The following is a 23,166-nucleotide window of genomic DNA, read 5'->3' as shown; positions in this document are numbered from 1 at the left end:
TTGTCAAGACTTACCTTCCCAGCCTACTCATTGGACATATCCGACAAATTAATTAAGAAGATCAATCAAGACAATTTAAATTTACATGGAAAAATAAATATCATGATGTAAATAAAAGCCATACAATGAAACCTGCTGAAGAAAGGGGGCTAAGTGCCATTGACTTTATTGAATCTAATTAAAATGGTTACAAAATATTATAAAGGCGATAATTTCTGGTTTGATATCCCCTTCAAAATCTTCAAAATGTTTGGTGGCATACAATTCTTATTGAGATGTGACTTCAACATTTCCAAACCATCTAATAAGCTTTCAACTTTCCATCAACAGGTTCTCCAATACTGGAAACTCATACGCAAACATAACTTTACTCCTTACACAGTCTCAATATGGAATAACAGAAGTAAATTAATTAAGAGAAAATCCTGGTCAAAAGGGTGTCTGGTCGATTGTTCATTTATTATATAATTGTGGTAACTTCTTAACATATGATGTCTTCATCTGGAAATACAGTTTGATGTGCACTGAGAGACAATTTAAAGCTGTAATTAAGGCAATCCCACAAGCTTTAGTCACTTTAGTAAAAGGTATGTTAACATACTCTGTGGTTATTCCTCAGGAGCCCACTTTAATCATAGATGCATATAATTTCTTAAATAAAAATAAATGTAATAATATTTTGTAATTGAAATGTCCTCACTTCGATCTGCTTCCCTTCACCATTCAAGAGAAGACATATCTTCCAGAAGTTTACCAGCAATAGTTTAGTGAAGATAAGAACCACTTACCTTTCTTTTCCTATTTCACCGAAGGTAAAATAAGTTCACTTCAAAGTGATGAATGAGATTCATCCATGTCATTTCTTACATCCAAGGTTTAATATGGATATGAATGTTTGTACTTTCTGTAATTCTGACATTGAAACCGCAGAACATCTCTTCTTCTCTCGTAGTGTAACCCAGACCTTCTGGGATGCTTTCCAGTACTGGACCATGTACTATACACAAAATATCTCAATTTTAACATATTTTTTATTTTTATTCATTTATTTAACCTTGATTTAACCAGGACGTCCCTTGAGATTGAAAGATTTTCCGAGGGATATTAATACGTTAAATCTGGACTTCAAATGGAGAACAGAACAACTGAGTTTGGAGTGAAAAATCTCATTTTAATGGTAAAATATTTCATACACAAATGTTGATTTCTTAAAACATGTCTTTAATGCCTTTATAAATGATATAATTCTGTGTCAACAATCCTTGAAATGTTGCAAAATAAAAAAGCCCTACTTTTTCCTGAATACTTATGCAAACTCGTTCCTGCTAAGTGTCCACTGCTAAGTCCCTCATAGTCTCATTTCTCCTTATTTATTTTGTTTGTTTTGTTTTTTGGAAAATGTATCAACGTTGTATTCCGTTTTCAATTCATGTTGCAGAATTGACTGAATATGGTTGCAGTGTGCCTTGTTGTATGTTTGATATGAATCTTATAATAATAATAATAATAATAATAATAATAATAATAATAATTATAATAATATTTTTTTTTAAAGCCTTCACTGTTTTTGCAAAAAAACACATTTAAATAACATTTCAGAAAATAATGCTCCAGAAAAACAATAATACATATTAAATAAACTTAACAATAGTGTTTATAACAATAAAAAAAAATGTAGAGGGGGATGGTTAAACAATATAAAAATTGCAGTGAAACTAAATTAATATACAATATTCTTCAAAAAGTTCACCGTATGACAGAGAGTATAGAGAAATGTGGTCAAATATATCAGGGTTGTTATATTATACAGTATGTATCAGTGAGTGTATGTGTATGTAAATTTATTTGTGTGAAGTTTATGCATGTATGCATATAGATAGATAGATAGATAGATAGATAGATAGATAGATAGATACCGGTATTATATTATAATATAATTTATAATTTATAACAGCAATGTAGATATACGGTATATCTATCCCAGCAATTTACATCTGCTGATCTCTTCTACTTTGTCTCCCTTTATGCCTGCTACATAATATTTTAACAAGAATATAAATTGTTTAAGTTTGCAAATGTGTAATTACTTTTTGACCGGAAAGTGTTCTATTTGTATCCGTTGTACTTCCGGGTTGACTGTCATGGCAGCGCCCGTTAGAATGCAGCAGTGAACGATAGCTGAACCCCTGTCCGTTAAGAGACAGCCCTAGCGTTGGCCATTTCGCGGAGCAGGGCCCAGTCATGAATCTCAAAGACGTGTGGAAGTGGAACACGCGCCTGTCCGCAGTGTACGCTCTCGGTATCTGGACCATGGTCGGTTCTTACGCCTACTTCAGGTACACAGGGCGCTTTAAGGACACGCCAGGTGAGAGGACCAGCTGCTGCGCAAACCGGCTAATTAGGAGTTGGAACTAGATGGTGGGACATGAAACGAGCCGTAGACATATTTTGTGTGTGTACACGGTGTCCTCCATTGTAGCCTATTGCAAGCTTGGTAGCCCACCGGGCCTGTGTATTTACTGTGTAACACAAAACGTCCCGAAGCATTATAACATGACACACCATCAAAACTGCTCTGTAGTCTTATGCAAGGATGAGAACACGGATATGTATTGCCAGCAATACATATTACCTATACATATTATTACAATACATTTTTTTTTTTTTTTTTTTAAATTATCATGGACCATTGAATCTATGATATGTAGGCCTAACACTACTCCAGCATTTATCTTATGAAATCACAGTAAATATAACAATAAAAAGAGGAATACTTTTTTTACACCAAATATTCAACTAAATATGGCACATTCAATTAATCCCGGTCTTCACGATTGGCCAATCGCATTCTGTCAAATCTCGATTTCGATTGGATAAAGATGAACGCTCAGCCCCTTTTAACTGTGGGCTGTAGAGCAGTTGAGTCTAATAGGTTAGTAGCCTATATATCATCCATTTATGTAATGCACTCTTCTACTTGAGTTCCATTTTATGCTCCATACTTTGATTCCACTACATTGCAGAAGGAAATATTGTAGCATTCATTTTTTATTATTATTATTTATGTACAGTTGTCAGGTTTGTCAGTCAAGTTGTTATACAGGACAGTATATTCCCCCAGCCCAGTTTGCGTGGATAAAAAATACCAATATTTTCCTCCTTGAATTTAGTGAAAGAAGAGGTGCAAGAGCCGGAAGATCCGAACAAGGTTGTCTACCTGTCTGATCACTCCAAAACTGTCATCGTCTACAAGAAAGACTTTGTCCCGTACAGCACACGGATCTACAATTACATCAAATCCTTCAGCAGTCAACCTGGGCGTGGAGACGGTGACAAATAGCTGCACCGGTGCAAAGGACGACGGACACTGAACTTGCTAAGCGCAAGTTTTTCTAACGCACTATGAATGAATGCTCCTGTGTGTGGACATCATCTTTATCGGAAGAACTTCCAGCACGCTGTCCAGGTTGGAGGGAGCTGCCATTGTTTTTGGGATGCTAATAATCTGTCCCCAGATATATTTACTTATGTCAACAGTATTCATTAGGCTATTACTGTCTGATTCATCCATACTATTTTCTAAATACAACTACTAATGCTGTATGAATAAACCGAATCTCTTAATTATGCAAGAGGCCCTTTTAGGAAAGTGTCCGAATGTTTTGCAATTTTTATTTTTATAGATATTGTCATTACACTGAGTGGAGACTGAGACTAGGGCTTCACGATATGAGGAAATGATCTAATTGTGATTATTTTGACTGATACTGTGATCAGGATATGATTCATGATGTTGGAAGGAATGATCATTTTTGTGTCATTTTCATTGAAAAATATGAAAATCTAAAAAAATGAAAATGATTATAGTGTGATTTTTGTGAGGATCTGTACCAAACAAAGATGTTTCCTTTAGTCTGTAGGATAGGATTTGGAGGCCGGGACGTCTCTGCAGCACCACGCTACTTCATTCAGAATGGTTTGACACATATTTAGCCTTTAACATAAATGGAGCCCCACCTGTGATTTGGATATTGCTCTATAGTCCATGTTGCGGTTTAAAAAAAAAATTGGGATTAAATGTGCAGCCCTAACTGAACAACAGTCTTGAACTAAGTGCTACCTTTGTGAAACCATTGACACTGCGGCAGAGAGGTGGTGTTTGAATTCTGTGGACATTTTGGATGCTGCAGTGTGTGGTGTTGGAACAGATTCCATTAAAGGGCGTTTCTAGTATTTTTGCTTCTCCAACTATAGCATGTCAATAGACCTTTTCCACAGCAAGCATTTTGACTTTTCACAGTAGGATAAGCACAGGTGTTACTAATAACATAAGCAATGGTCCAGTTCTATTTTAAGAGTCCCAGTGAGCTATGACTTTGGCCGGTGTTTTGGAATTCATCTGTCTTTAATTTTATTATTTACACCGGTGCTTTTCCTACTGTGACATGTCAAAATGTCTTCCATAAAAAAAGGTCTATAAAGGGTAGACAATATAATGGAAGCACCATTCAACATGACAATGTCCAACACCACAAAGTGCAGCTTCAAAATGTACAACAGAACAACACTCAACAACACCGAACGCTTTAAGGAAGCTACATTGTTTTGTTTTTCCGATCCTCCAGTGTAAGCAGTATCTGTCATTGTAATACCTGCTGATGCATCAACTTTGCACTATATTGCAATATTGTTGGTGTTCATAGTAATTCAAATTTGCATGGCATTTTTGCTTGAAAATGCCAAAAAATTGAATAGAAAATAATCACTCTCATTCCCTAAATGTAATTTACAACCATTCACATTTAGTATTTGCTGACAACCACTAAGTTAGTATTCAGAGTCGGTATTCAGATCCTTTACGTGGGTGAAGAAATACCACATTGTAAAAATACTCCATTCCAAGTCAATAAGTAAAATGAACTTAAAGGTGAAAGTAGGCATATCTGCAATGCAGGAAAATGACCTTCAGAGTTAACATAATTATTATGGCTGGATTAACATGTAGGCAGCATTTATGTTGTAGTTGCCTGAGGTGGAACTAATCTGAGCTATTTTATATGCTGTTGGGTGCTTACATTTGCTCTTTAACAATACATTGCATATTATGCTTATTAAGCATAGAATAGCTGTTAGATAACTAGTAAAAAGTACAATATTTCCCTCTGAAATCTAGTGGAGTACAAGTATAAGGCAGCAACCAATTTAATCAATCAAGTAAGGTAGAAGTACAGTAAATGAGTGAATACATTTAGTAACTTTCCACTTCTGTACAACGTAGAGCCATATTGGTCTGAGCGACTTGCTTGAGGTCATACCTCCGGAAGGAGAGGATGTATGCTGCGTGCTTAGGCCGGTAGAGGGCGACAGAGTCCTCCCCCGCCGGTAGGTCCTTGGAAGTTAAGAGAGCGTGTTCCCCAACACAACCAAAACAATGAAAGCTATCATTCAGAGGGTCACCAAGGCCACTGTGACAGGTAAGTGGCTGTTTTGAACTGAGCGACGGTGGCATGCTTTGACGCCTTTGATAATGTCGCTAAACTGAGGCCAATAACTTTCTTTTATTAAAGTCGCTGACCATGCATGCTAGCTAGCTAACCTAGCTGGGTTAAAATTAGCAGTCCCACTGAAACGAGTGAGGCTTCAGAGACAGCCAGTTGTGTCTTTGACCGGAGTCTAGACAGAGAACCGCTGGCTGGCAAGCTCGGAGGAAACGAGTAAATAATGTTATTTCACTGCTCAAATGCCCAAATGGTGAACGAGTCCTCTGGAAGTCGGTGGCACTGACTGCTGAATGAAAGCCCTGACAGCTGGCTCCTTTTCTCCACACACACTGATGTCTTTTCTTTCAGCTTGTCACATTACAGACAGCCAGTCTTGGCTGCTTGTCACTGAAGGACTACAGTGCTCACTCAGTCATCAGCCTTTTCCTCTTTTCCTACAGTGGGAGGAGAAGAGATCAGTTCAATAGGACGAGGACTGTGTGTACTGCTGGGAATATCAGTGGAGGACACCCAGAAGGATGCTGACTACCTGTGAGTGTTTGTGGGAGGAAGCCTTCACACCAGAAACAGAACTCTGACTGGATTTAAAATCCCTGTTTAAACGTGTTTGCCAGAAAAACTAGTTTGTGATAGGTGCAATGTCACATTGAGGAATTTGTAATTATTAGATGACAACAAGTAGTGTATGGGATTCTAGCTCGTAACAAGATATATCGGTGCAGAAAGCCTAAAGATCTGTTGGAGGTAACTTGTGACTGTCTCCATTCCAGTCAGTCTACCAGGTAGCACTAACATGTTTTATTTTTCAACTTTAAAATGTCCCTTGAAGTACATATCTTGGGTACAATTCTAAATAGCACATACTTGAATGGATTTTATATCCAAATTGTTTATGTTAGATGTATAGTTGCCATTTCTTCTGATTTATTTAAACAAATATTTGTATCAACCTTAAATATCCTGTATTGGTTGGGGGTCTCTTCTATGTCTTGGCTATGGCCGGGTTTCCGATGTAGTTAACCATTTAAATGTAGGATTCTACTATTGGCTTCCATTCATATTTGCACAGTATTAAAGTCTTCTAATACAGTCTTGAAATGTGTTCAAGTTGTGTACTCCAACACACACATCAGCTCTGTACATGAATGGCATTACCATACAACAATAATTCAAAATTGATTGATTTTCATGACATCAGAAATAAATGTAAACCAATGAGGATCATGTACAAAAGGTAAAGTACATTAAAAAAAATCTGACTTTATATCACATAAATTTCAAATGAGCAAAGATGTATAGTAAATTATTCATGATTTGTTGTTTAGAAGCTCAAAACTAACAAACGCAAGCAAGGTTTTAAAAAAATGATTCCTGCATAAACTGTACTATATTGTAACTCTGATCAACAATATAGACAACAAAGTTCTTTTTGTGATTGATTATCTCAAGTTTCAAGTTGTTTTTCATGTCCTGGCATGAAAAACAGCCACTGCTTGCCTGGAGGATAGGAAATTAGTCTACAAACTTGTAGTTTACTTAAAAAAAATATTCAGTATTATTTGGATAAAACATGAAATATTGTGGTCCCTTCAAATAAAGCTAATAAGGTGTCAGCCAACATTGACCAGATTGATCAGAGTGATTGTCACAGTTACAGTTTTGTTTCCTCACCTGCTTTTCCTCGTGTGTTTTCAGAGTACGCAAGATCCTGAACCTGCGGCTGTTTGAAGATGAGAACGGGCGAGCGTGGAGCAAAAGTGTCATGGACAGGGACTTTGAGGTGCTGTGTGTGAGCCAGTTCACACTGCAGTGCATACTGAAAGCCAACAAGCCAGACTTCCACTCAGCCATGCCTGCAGAGTTGGCTCAGCCCTTCTACAATAGCATCCTGGAGAACATGAGGAGTACCTACAAGCCAGAGCTCATTAAAGGTGGGTGGACTGAACAGATGACTGTAGGACCTTAGAGGAGAGCTAATAAAACACTACATTTATGCAAAAATCTGCATAAATTAAGTGTTTTATTTGTTTTAAGTTTAAGTGAAATCAGTTGAATAATTTATCCATTGTCCCACTTTTTCCCTTAACATTTAAAGTGCTCATATCATGCTCATTTTCCCGTTCATAATTGTATTTAGAGGTTATATCAGAATAGGTGTACATAGTTTCATTTTGAAATAAAAAGCGTATTTTTGTTGTACTGCACATTGCTGCAGCTTCTCTTTTCACCCTGTGTGTTGAGCTGTGTTTTAGCTACAGAGTGAAGCATCACACTCGGGAGTCGCACATGCGCCGTACATAGGTAAGGACTACTAGCCAGTCAGAAGCAGAGTGGGAGGGCGTGCCACGCTAGCAGCAGGGCGAGCATTATGACGTGTTCCTAAGTGACGCACGTTTGTCTCTGAAGTAAAGGCTGGACTACGATAGAGCAGTTTGTTAACAGTGTCTGAAGTAAAGGCTGGACTACGATAGAGCAGTTTGTTAACAGTGTCTGAAGTAAAGGCTGGACTACAATAGAGCAGTTTGTTAACAGTGTCTTCTGTGAGAGATGGTAAGTCCCTTTGGGGGGCACTTTGGGCTTTTTCACTTTGTAAACCTAAAACGTGCACAAAAAGATATATAACACAATAAAGGAAAGGGAAAAAGCCAAAAAGCATAATATGAGCACTTTAATGTCAACCCTAGGTCAGATATTGAGTAGCTTATAGCCCCTTTTTTTTTTTTTTTTGACAGTATGATGGATTTTGTGCAATCAGAGTTGAAAAATAGTTATAAGGGTCATTGTGGAAAGTGTGGAGCTCAGAAGATAGAGGCCAGTTTAAAAAAAAAAGTCCCAGGAGGTTACAGGACATCATGGCTTATAAAAAAACGTCTTTCTTTACAGACACTTGTTTCTGAGCTTATTAATAACAAGTCTTGAGGGTCACCATTATATCCACTCACTTGTACGTTTGGATCAGTGCCCTGTCCCCCCCCCCGCTATTTAATTGCCTGTATTACCACGTCAGTGTAAGGTCATACCTCTTTTGGGGGTGGGAGGTGTGGATTATCGGTGCTGTGACATGCTGGTGGTGACGGTTGCGGTGAATTGGGTCAGCCCACCGGGGAGCAGGTGCAGAGAACACCTCGTCCCAGCAAGGGAGGTATAAGTCTCCCTAATTAGTCCCCCCTCCCCTCCAGAGAAGGAAATATGATGATGCAGCGCCTCTTGCTCCCGGCCCACAACTTCATTGTGCAGATGGTGTCATTAATCTCGGGGACCCAGTGGAAGAAAGGAGAACATTTAAACTTCCTGTCCTCCTGCAGCCCCTTCGTTGTTTGTCCCCAATTTCTCAAGGCTCCACTTTATCTTACTCCCTAATAAAACATCTACCGTCCATGTCAAATCAATTCCACTTGTGTCTATTAACACCAGGGTGTGATGTGATATGGGATGCACTCGGCTACTTAGATTAAGCAGCATTTGTATGGCTACGTTTTGGTTTAAAAATGAATGGTATTCACAACATTTACACCTCACATTCCCCCTGCTTTGGCGTATCAGAGCCCCCAAACCGGAGACATTTGAAAACAGTTCTGACCCCGTTTTGATTCGGAATCTGCTGGGTCGTGTTGCAGTCTCAACGGCCGCAAACGGAGACCTATGGCAACATTGACGCCCACATTTCGCCGCCTTATTGCATCATGACGTCTCGTTCTCTGAGACCAATCTACTAACGGTGTATACATGCTGCCTCCAAATGCCCATTATATAAGAATCTTGATAAGATATGTGGTTTGGGCGTGTTCATTTAAAAGCAGATTAGTTCTTCTACTGTAGGCTAACCGTGGCACTGATGCTATTAGATGAAACTTGCCTTTATGTTATGTCTTTGACTTTTGAATCCCAGGTCTTATTCATTAAGGCTTGTAAAATGTCTCTCTGCTTTCAACTTGTGTGTGCAGACGGGAAGTTTGGTGCCTATATGCAGGTCCACATACAAAATGACGGCCCTGTTACCATTGAACTGATGTCACCTAGTGGCCCCACAGACTCCAAACAGGTATGTTATTGAGCATGAACGTTTGAATAGAGTAGTTTGACAAAAACAATCTTAACTCATGGTTCACTTATTAGCCCTTTACTGTGGCTTTGCTGGATGGCTTTGTCTATTAAACCACTAGGTGGTGATATTTGCTTTTCTGTTGTGTGCTGGAGCCATAGCCCAGGGATTTTCATCCGGGACCCCTAGGGGGTCCTCAGATTCAATGCAAGAGGACCTCCAAATTATTGTTAATTGAGGTCTTCACATGAATCCAATATATTATTAGCAAATATAAATCTCCAATGAAGATAGGCTTACTGGTCTATAGGAAAGGTGGTCACTAAGAGAGCCATCCAAAGGTACAGTTAATCTTAAGAATTGTATTTTTTAAATGAAAACATGATTTACAGAATACTGCCAACAATATTAAGGTTATTTTGAAAGCTTACTATTATATGTAAAAAAGGCATGTGTAAAGGCTTTAGGCCACCCTACAAGTTATTGCAGACCCCGTTAAACATCCGACTTTAAAACAATACATGTAGTAGAGGGTCCCTGAGCCATCTCGCTTTCAGTTAAGGGGTCCTTGGATTCAAAAACTGTTGAAGACCCTTGTCATAGCCTATTAACAGTCTGTGTGTAAGTTATAATGGTAAACTGAAACTTTCCCTGGAAATTAAATGAGTATACATAACCACCACATACATCAAAAATGGATAATAAATATAAAAAAATGCAGCCTAGAAAACAATTATCAGAGCTATGAAAAACATTACATTATAGATTGTGTGGTGTGTGAAAGTATGTGTTATGAACAGTAGAGCTGCACTAATCAGTATTTGTATGTACTAGCAATGGGTCAAAAGACTGTGTGATGTGAAAGGTGTCACCGGTAGTGATGAAACTACTGATAGTTATCACCAACGCTGCACTTTCCTCCACAACTAAAAGAGCATTTTAGCACTTTATAGCTCAGTGTTTTTGTTTTGTGGCCCACAAACTCCAATCAGCACTGTTTACATCTGCAGAAGGCAGCAAAAACAACAACAACTCGGATAGCAACGTGGTGGAACATTTAGCAGCTTCAGAGCCAGATATTCTCAGTTTGAGGAGACAAACCGAATCAGAAAAGGTTTTCTTGCCACAATAAGTATACTTATGTGGAATTTGCCAAACATATTAAACATTAATATAAAACTATCTATCTACCAATCTATCTATCTATCTAGGAACAGAGATACAGTGCTAATGTTGCTCTGTGTCTGCTGGTGGATAAACGGTGAGGATAGGCAGCTGCTTGTTTGGGGCCAGTTTGTCAATGTGCAACTTTAAATAATCTGTTGATAGTTAAACTAGCCTGTCACTAATGAGCAATTCCCTTTTAATGAATTCTTCCTTCATTTAGTTGTATTCTGGTGTTTCTCCAGGAGATGCAAACTACAAGAAATTATCCCGACCATTACTTACTTATGTCATCTTAGGTGTTTCACTGCTGCATTTTGTTACGTAATACATACATCAATGCTGGGATAAGGTCCAATCTGCTAGTAATTTCTCCCTGGCAGGTTTATTGTACAATGAGTGCACATTTCTGATATTTCTTGTATGTACTTGGCCGCATAACGTTTCCTTTATTTATTAATTTACTCCTCTCCAATTGTGTACAGTATACAGTACTCAATACTCCTTAGCAGTGGGGCACACACTCTCGTGCTGTATTTGCCCCTGAGATCAAGTATTAAAGGTAGGACTGGGCGATATGAAGAAAATCAAATATCACAGTATTTTGGACCAAATACCTCATTATTTATATTTTGACGATATTGTAGGGTTGACAAAATAATTACACAATGAGATTTAACATTTATAATCACCAGTAATGTGAATCTAATGATTAAGTGGGTAAAGCCAATAATAGAACCGCTAGAATAGGCTGGAAGGGTCAGAAAATGACATCCCTTTTACTTCTTTATCACTTCTTTATTCTGATATGGATATAATACTCATGTATTGCCCAGCCCTAAGTGAAGGTAAACTACTACAAGCTAAATACTGATAAAGGATCATACTGGACCATCTAAAGTTTGCCTACCAGCCTCGTCTGGCAGTGGACAACGCTGTCATCTATCTTCTGCAGCGAGCTCATTTGCACCTGGATGGCGGTGGTGACACTGTGAGAATCACAGTTTTAGATTTCTCCAGTGCATTGAACACCATCCAGCCTCTGCTACTAGATGAGAAGCTGCGGGGGATGGGTGTCGGTGCGACCCCAGTCTCCTGGATCACTGACTACCTGACAGACAGACCACAGTTTGTCCGCCTGGACCGTGTTCTGTCTGATGTGGTGGTGAGTGGTACGGTGGCCCCACAGGGGACTGTGCTGTCTCCTTTTCTGTTCACCTTATACACCACAGACTTCAAGTACAACTCATGTCACCTACAGAAGTTTTCTGATGACTCTGTAGTTGTTGGGTGTATAAGGGATGGACTGGAGGGATCATGTATATATTTCAAATATTTGTTCTTATATTTTTATTCCTATTATTATTATTATTATTATTATTATTATTTCTTGTACATTGTTTATATGTATGTATGTATGTATATTGTATCCTAGTATTTCCTTTAAATTTATATTCTGTGCTGTATGACTGATGTATGTTTGCTGCTGTAACACCATAACTTCCCATATTTTTTTTGGGATCAATAACTATATATCTATCTATCTATCTATCTATCTATCTATCTATCTAAATGTTGGACTCTTGGACAAAAAAGAACTTAAAAAATCCAGACCATAACAAGCTTGCCCTTTCCTAGAGTGACGTCTGCCATTGCCACCACTTCCACAACCTTGTGGAGTGGTACTGATTCACTGTGTTCTCACTCTGTCACCCCATGGCGTAGCTGAAAGCCCCGTGTGTGTGTGTGTGTGTGTGTGTGTGTGTGTGTGTGTGTGTGTGTGTGTGTGTGTGTGTGTGTGTGTGTGTGTGTGTGTGTGTGTGTGTGTGTGTGTGTGTGTGTGTGTGTGTGTGTGTGTGTGTGTGTGTGTGTGTGTGTGTGTGTGTGTGTGTGTGTGTGTGTGTGTGTGTGTGTGTGTGTGTGTGTGTGGAGAGTTCGTGCACACCCTCTGCAAAATGTCATTAATGAGCAATTCACTTTTATGAATTAATGAAGGCCTAAAATGGGCATTTTAACCCTAAACGCCATTCGACAGCCTTTGTTGTTTGATGCTAAGTTGTATTGAGATTACAGAAGTCTCCCGTTAGCATCTTGTATGCTACTTGTCGCAAAGTGACGCATGCATAACTCAAATCTGCACTCGACTTACATCGGGGAGCGACCCTGGCATTGCCATCTCTGAAGCCGTGCTCCTAGTATCAATACCTAAACTTTAGATTCACACAATGTTGTTAATATTTTATATTGCGCCCCTATTTTAGGAACCACTGGATTCATCAATAATGTAAATGTGTTTTTGGTAAATCCTTTTATTTAGTACAGTCTATTTTATGAATAAAACCAAAATACAATAATGGCTAGTTTCACCTCTAAGTATATTTTTTTTATTTTTTATATAAAAATGCCATTCGAATATACCCCACTCAGCCTTCTATTTCAGAAGAAGTTCATACATCCGTCCTGAATCAATTCTGGTCACATCCGTGGATTCCGGCCAACGTACTTATGCTTTGGCTACAGGCCGGCTTTGGCTGATCTCCCCTTGGTGGCCTTGACTCGCTAGCCCAAAAGGGAGGGATATTAAGCAGTCCTCAGAATTTTAATCTTGTCTCTTTGGGATGTTTTGCTGTGGGGGCCGAGGAGCCGAAGCCAAGGCTGAACATGAGGGATAAAAGGCCAGCCAATAGGCTAAGCTTGGCACGGGGGAGAAATGAAGCAATGGCCAACAGACACTGTTCCTTTCTTTCCATGAATCAGGGATTTAGTCCACTGCAGGTCAAATGGGGAGCAAAATGTTATCCAGAGCAATGATCATATAAATCATACCATTTGGATGTTGTCCTTGGGATGCTGAGCGACTGGGGTCCAAAGCCGAGGGGTCTTTTTCTGGAGTTTTTCTCTTTGTTTACCCGACTGTTTGTGCATTATGTTTCGGTCTCTAGTCTGGGATGAAAACCAACATACACAGACATGACGTAATGTTTGATCATGTTATGTCAGGTTTTTAAAATCGAGTTGGCATTCCGGAGTTTGGGGTTTAAATGAAGCTTTAACATTAGAGTTTAAAATGTTGATTGCTTTATGGCAAAAAGAGGAACACGCGTATAATTAGCACCTTTCACTAGCCAAATGTAAAATATGCAAGTGGCTGGTAATTTGCTTCACTCACCAGCCCAAAAAACAATGGTAATATTTTAGACATTCACTAGCAATTTGAATGGTGATTTTGAACCCTGCGTATGTTTATTCCCACTGTTGAATAATCAACAATGGCAGTAGGCCTGGTTTGATACTACAGCATGCTTATGGGTTCAAATGGGAATAACACAGATTTTTGGTGTCCTCTTTGAATAATGTAATGTCTTACACAATGCTTTGTATTTTAAGATGACATTCAGTTCATAAATATTTCCACGGTAGCATTAAAGTTTTAGCATGTGTGTTTACAGACCCCTTTCAGACGGCGGGTAGCATACCTACTTCATCATTACTGTTGTGGTGTTTTATAGACCGCAACGAATACAATGAGGAAAGGAGTTTGTGACTTGTCGTGCTGAGCGGCACTGGTTTCGGAGTGTGCGAGAGGCAGTGCATGCTGTCACAACAATTGAGTCATTGGAGTGATCGTGTGACAACCCAGAATAGCTCTAAACGAGGAGAGAATAGAAGTGGTTGTGCATCTAAAAAGACGAGTCTGATGTGTGAGTGCTGCTTTGTGGCGCTGACATGTTTCTCCTTCTTTGTTTAATCAGTTTCACTAATTCATGCATGTTGGGAGCTAAGGGGGAATACTGAACATACTGCAAAGGTCATGATCTGCAAGTCATAATGCAGCATGTCCATGGTAGAACCCGATTGATAATGGATTTTTTAGACAATACAAATATTTGGTTATTTGAAAATCAAATATATCAGCTGATCGATATTTAAAAAAAAAAATCCAAAAATGTGTAACAAAACAAACAGATTTCCCTAACATTAGTTATTTGGAGTTATTTAGGAGTTGTCACTAAAATAATATGATCATTTATTGTCACAACAGAACAGAGGAACATCAAAATATATAAGTTCTGATAAATTAAATGTATAAAAATACAAACTTAAGATATAAAACTTAAAGTCCTTTTAAACAAAAACACAATAACAACAAAAACATAATCAGTGTAGCCAACAGGGACGCTGTAGAGCGCCCTCTGGTGGACAAACTATGCAACGCCAATGCTCATAACATGGTTGACCGTCCGTTTTTATTTTATTTTTTCAATTTTCATTTTTTAGAATCATTTATTTGTCGTTATGATGAATGAATAGTAGAATTGCCGATACCGATATATCGTGAAATGATATATCAGCAGGTGATGATGATATATCGGTGATATATAACGATATCGGTCGGGCTCTAGTCCACGGTGTGTGCCTCAGTCCACAAGGAACCACAGACTGATAAGGTTTCAGTTACTGTTCAGCCATAAGAGATTTATTTGTAATGTTTTTAGAACTTTTTTTGTCTTAAAGAAAAACCAAAGATTTGCACACGACAGATGTGAATGTCCCACACCTATGATTTTAGATTCAAAACCCTATAAGACAATATTTTCTAAAAAAACATAAAATATTCATGATTAAATGAGCAACTAAAAGGGGCGTGGGGAGGTGGGCAGTAGCTCAGTCTATGGTGACTTGACTTTAAGACCGTACGGAGTATGCACTGTTAGCTGGGAAGGTGCAAATTTTCCTCCTGGGCACTGCTGAGGTGCCCTCGAGCAAGGGACTAAACCCCTAACAGCACGCAGCGCCGACTACATGGCAACCCCTTTACTCTGGGTTTCCACAGGCAGCTGAAGTTACAGCAGAGCGGAGCGATTTACCTCATTCCCTACGAGAAAGGCAGTATGAGCTAAATCCACGGCGGTGAAAGTGCCCGGATGTTCACCGCACTGCAGCTCTGCCAAAGTTGACAATGAGAGGGCAGACACGCATACGTGCCACCAATATATTCTGCCATGTATCTCTCTCAGGAATGTTAACAGCAAGCTTTCCAGAGGGCTAACCAGGCAGTTGATAATAGTTAGCATTATCTTCTCTCTGTCTGTCTCTCACTCTCTCTCTCCCTGACTGTGGTTCATCATCGTAACCGACTTGAATGGGCAAATGCTCACATTCAATGGCGTCTGGCACTTTCACCGATGAACCCTAACACCAGATACTGACTGGTCTTTGCACTCACTTCCTGCCCCTCAAAGAACTGATTTCAAAATACGTCTGTTGGTTTATAAAACACGGAACAGTTTAGGGCCAGAATACATTCCTGACCTGCTGCTACATTGGGAACCATCCAGACCTCTCAGGTCCCCAGAGTCAGAACCAAACGGGGGCAAGGAGCGTCAGTTTTTATGCTCCACACATTTATCTTGAACAAACTCCCAGAAAACTGCAGGTCCTCTGCAACTCTGTTGTTTTAAATCAAGGCTGAAGACCTTTCTTTCGTATGCTACCTTTCTTTCATTAATTACATAATTATGATTAATTATACTGCACTGTTACATTTGTTCTCGTATTTTATCCATTGGATTTTTGTTTTGTTTTTAACTGCTCTTTATTGTTTTATGAAAAGCACTTTGAATTGCCCTGTTGCTGAAACGGGCTATACAAATAAACCTTATAGGTCCTGTTTGTGCATGTGTGTGTATTTTGGGTCTACGTGAGTAATGCAAAAACAACAGAGCGTAACATTTTTTATTTCTCCATTGAGGGGTTATTAAAGTGCTTCTTTCTTTTCCTTCTTAGTTGAAGTTAAAGTTCGGAAGAAAAATTATTCCTATGGGTTATTTATTAAGTACTCAACTATCTGGGAACCCATCAGCTATCGGTCTGATGATGATTTAGCCTCTTGGTGTAAGGTCCAATACTTCGGCGGTTCCAGTGTAGCCAACAGATATTTCCGGGCCCAGAGCGGATCTTTCCGTGCCCCCATCATTGTTTACAGTCTGATTAGCAACTTGGGACGCGAGAATGGAGTTGGATTTGAGAGATGACGTCTATGACCGGATTGTTTCTCTGCATATGAATGCAGATAAATAAAAATGTTCTGCATTGCTTACTGCACCTTTTAAGGGCACATGAATTGAACTGTAAGATAAACATGTTTCTTAAATGAACCAAGCTTTCCGGTTTCTTGTGTTTCCTCAGCTGTCCAAGCAGGAGAAGCAGCAGCAGAGGAAAGAGAAGACGCGCTCCAAGGGCCCCTCGGAGTCGAGCAGGGAAAAACTCGCTTCACGTTCCCGACAGGACCCCAACGCCAGCAGTGGAGCCGACGGGGATGTGTCATCAGAGAGGGAGACCTAGGTCAGCAGGGTGAGGGAGCCTCGGAGACGTACACAAAAAAAAAAAATGCAGTCACATATAGTGGAATGTTCTTACACACACCAGGTGTCTGTAGATCATTAAACCAACCCGTCCTTTACGTAACCCTTTGAAATCAGCAACAGATATGGTCGGCCAGTTCCAACATTGGTTTGCTTTATTGTGATGTCATTTTTTGGAGTATCTTCAAACCCTTCTTATCCCTAACATCAATACAACCTATGCTCAAAAAGTTATATGTCAATCAACCACAACATTTTTTTAAAGTATTAAAATTGTCATAAAAAAATAAGAATCGGATGAGTGTGCATCAATTTTTACTAAATAAAAATACAAAACATAGTGATCCAAAACATGAACAAAATATTCCTTAACATGTGTTTTTATGAATTATGTACAAATGGTCTACAAGCTGTGTACATGTTGAGAGTTATGTACGTAAAAGTCATATTGAATAGAAAAGTAGTATTGATTAGATTAGTAGTGTATTAGTTCGACTCAACAACAGATACCAAAGGAACCTAAGAAAGAAACCTTGACCGACCTGAACACACAAGAAACTACTACTTTTTTGCAAGAGATTGCACAGTTGGTGTTCTTTTCTCCCTCGGTTAATAAATATCATTTTCCAAGGGAAGTTAAGCTCGGGAATTTGGCACAATTTCGTGAATTCTTTTGGACTTTTGGCATGTTTTGGTTAAAAGTATGCCTATTTAATTGAATTGTAACCATGCACTGCATTAAAGTGTAGCTACCATTTTTTTCATCCTGGACCCTATTTTTCTATGTTTTTGTGTGACAGCGATCTCGCTTAATACTGGACCAGTGTCAAAGATTGTTGTTCCCATCCGTCACTAAGACACAAAAACATAGGAAAATAAGGTCCAGGTTGGGGGGGGGGGGGAAACCTTACCCTTTTAAGCTGCACTCTTCCGTCACTTGTACAGATCATTTGCCAGTTTCCCTTTAATTAGTGATTAAATGGCAACCCTCTGCATGCAGGGTTTAGTACCTTTCCCCCATTAACTTTCTAGCTGGCTAGCTTACCACATGACCCATTCTACACTGCTTTACTGTGTTATACTGTATGTAGTTGACAAACCCATGGGATTATTTGGCAAATGAATGGAATATGTCTTATGCTTATGATATTGTATAATTTTTGTTTACATATGCATATGACACGGTAAATATAGCCGGAGCACTAATATATATATATTTTTTTATTCCCATGAATATTCCTGTAATTTTACAACCCTACTCCCATGTGTTATGTTAGTGTACAATATGGCAGCTTTAAATGTGCAGTGTGAGGAGATGCAGTGTGGTTCACATTCACCTCAGCATCTCTGTTTTTCCACTTCTCCTCTTCCTGCCTGTGCCTGCTCTCTTTGATATTGTTGATATTGCAGTGAAACTCAGCAACGCTCACAAGAGACAGACCTGTTTGTTTCTCATTCTGTGGCTCATACTGCCGGGGGATGAGGAGGGGTTGGGGTTGCTCTTATTTGCCTTATTTGTTTACTAGTGCAAAAAACAGAGTTCTGGGAGAATGGCGACGTGGAGGCATTGAGTCAGCTCCCTCCGTGTTCCTTCTGCCGTCCCTGCTGAGGCTGCTGCTGCTGGCTCCTGTGGCGCAGCTCCTCTCCCTCTGTGACCTCTCTGGCAGACACACACATTATGAGGATTTGCCGTTAAACTGGCACTTTAACGCCAGACATACTACTTGTTCCTCTGTGCACACGCACTGTCCGACACCAGTATGAACATTGAAAATTCACCATGGAGGTGTCTTGCATTTGAGATGAGGAAAATATACAATAACGTTGAATATCGCAACAGGGATATTAAGATATAACGGATGCTAAAGTGTACTCGGTTCTGCATTTTTGCTGCTTTCAGTATTCTGCTAAAATACATCATTACTTGTTGAATTTAAAACAAATGAAAAGGAAAATAATTTCCAATATTGTTTTGACATTGAATTTAAAGCGACATTGTGTAAGAAGTTCTCCCATCTAGCGTAGAGATCATATATCGCAATCAACTCGATCTCGCCACGCAGTTCAAAGTACGTATTGCAGCTATGGTAGCCCTCAAGCTTCAAAAAGCGAAAGTGTACGAAATGCCGTCTATCAGCCGTGGTTGTTGGAGTGCATGTCAGAGAGTGGCGCGGACGCGTGCTTCACACCACGAGCGAGCATGCGTACCATCCGAAGAAAAAGAGACTGCAGCGGTCCGGAGGATGATTAACTAGTTGGGATTTGGTGTGTGCGTCCAAAGCAGCTTCAATGTTCACTCTTTTTTTTCTGATGACGCCAGTCTCTTGCTTTTTCAATATCCGTTTTCTTTGTCTGGGCGAAGAAGAAGACTTCCTGAAATTTGGATTTTGAATACGTGTGGTCCTTCATTAGCAGCAGCTAGGAGCAGTGTAGCCTGTATGTCCCTTACTGGCTAACGTATTTCAAGATGGCGCTTGAGTATGGAGAGTCTACCCCAGTTCAAGCAAGCGCAGTTGTAAAATTTCAAGCCAATAAGAATACTTGAAATTGATGTTGGTGGAAAATAGTCATAAAAAAAGGACAGGTTTGTGAACGGGCAACACAGATTTTGATAATGAACAACTACAAACGTGACACACTGGGGCTTTAATGTACACAAAACATTATCATGTTATCATGATGACAATTAAAAATTGATATATTGTGCAACACTAGTTGGATTATTTTTGTCTTGTTTGGTACAGTTTTGTCTGTTCTATAATGCCTCCATGCAGCACACACACACACACACACACACACACACACACAACACACACACACACACACACACACACACACACACACACACACACACACGCTGTAGTCCCATCTCAGACTCTTCTACTGCAGGGGGCCCATGCACTGTAATCCCCAAGTGCATGTTGGGTAAGACTTAGAGGCTTCAGCACCTCGTTACATAAGGCCTCTTTGTCTAACAGAGAGCCAGATCGAGGGAGATCAGCAAAAGAGGGGGGAACAGTCTGAGAAATCAAGAGAGTTATTTGGATTTTAATGTCAGCGGGGGAGTGCACACACAGCACTTTTGGAAATGTGTGAGCTATGCTGGAAGGAGAGGTGGAAGAGGGACATTTGGATGTAAGAGAGTTGTCAGACAAGGGGCTTGCATGGCTCTGTGGCTGCATATTTTAAAGAGAGAATTGGTGTTCCCAAGATTTGCTTTGCATGACTTAAACATGAGTTCTTTCCCCTGAATGAGTAATTTGTGACAGTCCTCCATTATCTCCTCTGGTCTTCCTTCCTTCCTGGCTGCAATGTTCTGATGTTGATATAAACAGCTTACAGGAAGGTTTCTGCTGCCCAGCAGCGATTACTGGATTTGCATTCCTAAGTGGACCAAAATTGTCCTAACATATTAGCTTATATTTTTTTGGCGAGGGGCTAATGTTTAGCTCTTTTATTTATTTACTTGGTTTGGTATGACTGGTAGCTCATGGTGGCTAATGTTAGCCAACTTTAAATAGATATTAGGGCTGAACGATCAGTAGCATTCAAAACTGAACACTAAATCAACCATACATAACTAAAACCCACGTAACATAAATGCACACCCAAAACTTTAACAACATTTTTAAAACCCACACTTAACTAGGACAGAATCCGTGTAGAACATATATTTTGTCCCATGAGCCTTTGCACTGCTTCAGAACAGTTCCAATGGCCCCACCCCTCCCATACAGAAACCTAACATTCTTAGTTATCTCTGCTTGATATGATCTGTGCACTGCATCCTTTGGCTGCTTATTACAAACAACTACTGTGATTTAGTAATTAATGTTTTTTTTAACAAAAAAAAGTAGTGGCCACTAGATTTTCTGATTTCAGCTAAATCTGTATACAGTGTATTGTGTTCTGTTTTCTCTTGTGCAGATGTCAAACCGGGGACATAAGGGTGAGTCCAGTTTTCCACAGGAAGGCCTTTAATCCTCAGTGACTCTTACAGCTGACCGTGGACTGTCCTCCTACCTTTGGAAATCAGCAGGATTCTCTTGGTCTTTCACAGAGCATCATCCCCTCGCCGGTGTCCTTGGATTCTCTTCTCCAGATATAGATCAAATAGGATTGTCTAGGTAAACATAGCACTGCTCAGACTGATGAAGGGAGTTTGAACAAGGGTGCACAGGAAGGAAACAGCCATTGGCGGCACTATACTGTATACTGTCCCTACTGCCTGTCTATTTATGTTTCTACATGGACAGGGAGAATTCCTTTCAGATTCTCCCTGTCTGTCTTGCTCTAATCCCCGCTTGGAGTCATGACACTGACCCATAACCCAGCTCCAAGGCCTTGGCTTTATAATAATAATAATAATGTATCCTTTATTAGTCCTACAAGGGGAAATTACAATTTACACTTGGTTGTTATTACACACAGGCCTCAATTACATACACATGCTCAGTACCTATACATGCGCTGTCAGAGTGGGGGGGCTGGCCATAGAAAGGCACCCCAAGCAGTTGGAAGTTCGGTGCCTTGCTCAAGAGCGCCTTGGCAGTGCCCCGGAGGTGAACTGGCACCTCTCCAGCTACCAGTCCACCACCATACTTAGGTCCATATGTGGACTTGAACCACGACCCTCTGGTTCCTAACCTAACTCCCTACTGACTGAGCTACTGTCACCCCCACCTTATAGCACAGGCACAAGAATATCAGTACCATCAGGAACAGAACATCAGTGATGGCCTGGCAATGCCACTGCATGATTGGTAAATACATGTGTAAAGTCTGTCTTAAAAGGTTATTGTACCTGTATGAATAGACTATGTTTCAAGGTCCAACTGAATTTGCTACAGCACACAGGTCTGGTCTGAATTACATGCCCTGTGCTGTCTTTTGAGGGGGGGGGAAATCAATCTGTAAAAGGGAGAAATTTATATTTTATAGCTAGACAGCAACAAAACACCTACCAGGCATGTTTAAAACCTACCTGCTGATGTCCGCATTGGACAGTTTAGTTGCTAAATGGTGTGATCCTTACTCTTCAGTACCATTGCTAACATTAACAACCTCTTTTACACCAATGACCCGGGTCGGACCAGGGTTAACTGACCCATGTTTAACCCTCGTTTTGGAAATTTAAACCAAGCCAGTCAGCACGGGTTGATCCCTGGGCCCCCGTTTCAGAAAGCAGGTTTAGTGAAAACTAACCCTGAGTTGAGGGAAACTCTGGGTTTTCTGTTCCACAAAGGGAGGTTAATCAAACCTGAGAGAGAGCGGTAACACCAGCCCGTTTCAGAAAGAGAGGCAACTCAACCTCAGAGTCGGTTGCTATGGTAACTGAGCTTGTGAACCTTGCCTGGTCGGTTCTTCAATAAATATGTCCCTGTCCCTGTGTGCAGCGTAGAGCTTTTCCTGCATGCCTCTCCAACGTGTAACGTTACGACAGTCAATGCTGCATGCTTATTGGCTCACTGACGCTGATGAGATTTACTCCAAAACTTGATACTAAGGAGGCCAAAAAAAGTATCAAAGGTACCCAGCCCTACCTGGGCCATAATCCGCGATGTATACTGAGTGGCGGGGTTTACGTGTCACATTCAGTAAACGGCTGACTTCCATGTGTTAATTAAGTGCAAAAGCAGATTTCGGTTGGATCTTAAAAATAAAAGTGTGATCTGAATGTCTCCAGTGAGGACAAGTGTCAATTACATGTACTTTGCCCTCTGTGGACCGGCACATACAGACATAATAATGGGTTATGACCACCTGCCCTTCTTCTGGGGAATTATTATTTTCAAATAAACAAGTGTATATATTCCTGTTTGCGCACAGCTTTCCTGTCAAACTAATTTACAAAATAACCGGCCGGGAAGATTAGACTGTTAAATTACGATTGAAAGAAATTGATAAGGAAGTCAGAGTTGTATTAATACCTTCCCCTGTCTGTGGAGATGGGGCCATCTGTGGACACTGGCACCAGTCGGGTTGGGCAGATTTTGGCCTCCCAAAAATGCATCTACTATTTATTAATGTATTTGATTTGCGCTGTAAGAATGTACATTTTGTTTCCATTTTATAAAGATGTCAAGAAAAGCAA

At 39.9% G+C, this 23,166-nt stretch overlaps 2 protein-coding genes across 3 annotated transcripts; both read left to right on the top strand.

The window, feature by feature from the left end:
• Positions 1 to 2,105: 2,105 nt before the first annotated feature.
• LOC116696631 (small integral membrane protein 26) lies at positions 2,106 to 3,469 on the top strand. Its single transcript, XM_032527728.1, has 2 exons — positions 2,106 to 2,365; positions 3,171 to 3,469. Exons 1-2 carry the CDS (start codon positions 2,242 to 2,244, stop codon positions 3,338 to 3,340), a joined length of 294 nt encoding a protein of 97 aa, XP_032383619.1. The 5' UTR covers positions 2,106 to 2,241; the 3' UTR covers positions 3,341 to 3,469.
• Positions 3,470 to 5,290: 1,821 nt separating this feature from the next.
• Positions 5,291 to 21,968, top strand: dtd1 (D-aminoacyl-tRNA deacylase 1). 2 transcript variants are annotated; one of them, XM_032527660.1, is made up of 6 exons: positions 5,291 to 5,474; positions 5,942 to 6,032; positions 7,197 to 7,432; positions 9,446 to 9,543; positions 16,897 to 17,052; positions 21,000 to 21,968. In XM_032527660.1, exons 1-5 carry the CDS (start codon positions 5,432 to 5,434, stop codon positions 17,050 to 17,052), a joined length of 624 nt encoding a protein of 207 aa, XP_032383551.1. In that variant the 5' UTR covers positions 5,291 to 5,431; the 3' UTR covers positions 21,000 to 21,968. The 2 variants fall into 2 exon arrangements, with proteins under 2 accessions (XP_032383551.1, XP_032383543.1); XM_032527652.1 differs by having other exon boundaries at positions 16,897 to 17,061.
• The last annotated feature ends 1,198 nt before the right edge of the window (positions 21,969 to 23,166 follow it).

The sequence above is a fragment of the Etheostoma spectabile genome, chromosome 2, assembly GCF_008692095.1.
Source record: "Etheostoma spectabile isolate EspeVRDwgs_2016 chromosome 2, UIUC_Espe_1.0, whole genome shotgun sequence".
NCBI classification, from domain to species: domain Eukaryota; kingdom Metazoa; phylum Chordata; class Actinopteri; order Perciformes; family Percidae; genus Etheostoma; species Etheostoma spectabile.
Note: the sequence above shows the minus strand (reverse complement) of the source record. Positions and strands in the feature narration are given on the sequence as shown.

What these genes read in the sequence shown, in the direction of transcription:
- LOC116696631 (XM_032527728.1), top strand. Translation starts at nt 2,242, where the DNA reads ATGAATCTCAAAGACGTGTGGAAGTGGAACACGCGCCTGTCCGCAGTG. An exon ending in GCGCTTTAAGGACACGCCAG is followed by an intron (nt 2,366 to 3,170) that starts GTGAGAGGACCA and finishes CCTTGAATTTAG; the next exon opens with TGAAAGAAGAGGTGCAAGAG.
- dtd1 (XM_032527660.1), top strand. Translation starts at nt 5,432, where the DNA reads ATGAAAGCTATCATTCAGAGGGTCACCAAGGCCACTGTGACAG. An exon ending in CAGAAGGATGCTGACTACCT is followed by an intron (nt 6,033 to 7,196) that starts GTGAGTGTTTGT and finishes GTGTGTTTTCAG; the next exon opens with AGTACGCAAGATCCTGAACC. An exon ending in CAAGCCAGAGCTCATTAAAG is followed by an intron (nt 7,433 to 9,445) that starts GTGGGTGGACTG and finishes TTGTGTGTGCAG; the next exon opens with ACGGGAAGTTTGGTGCCTAT.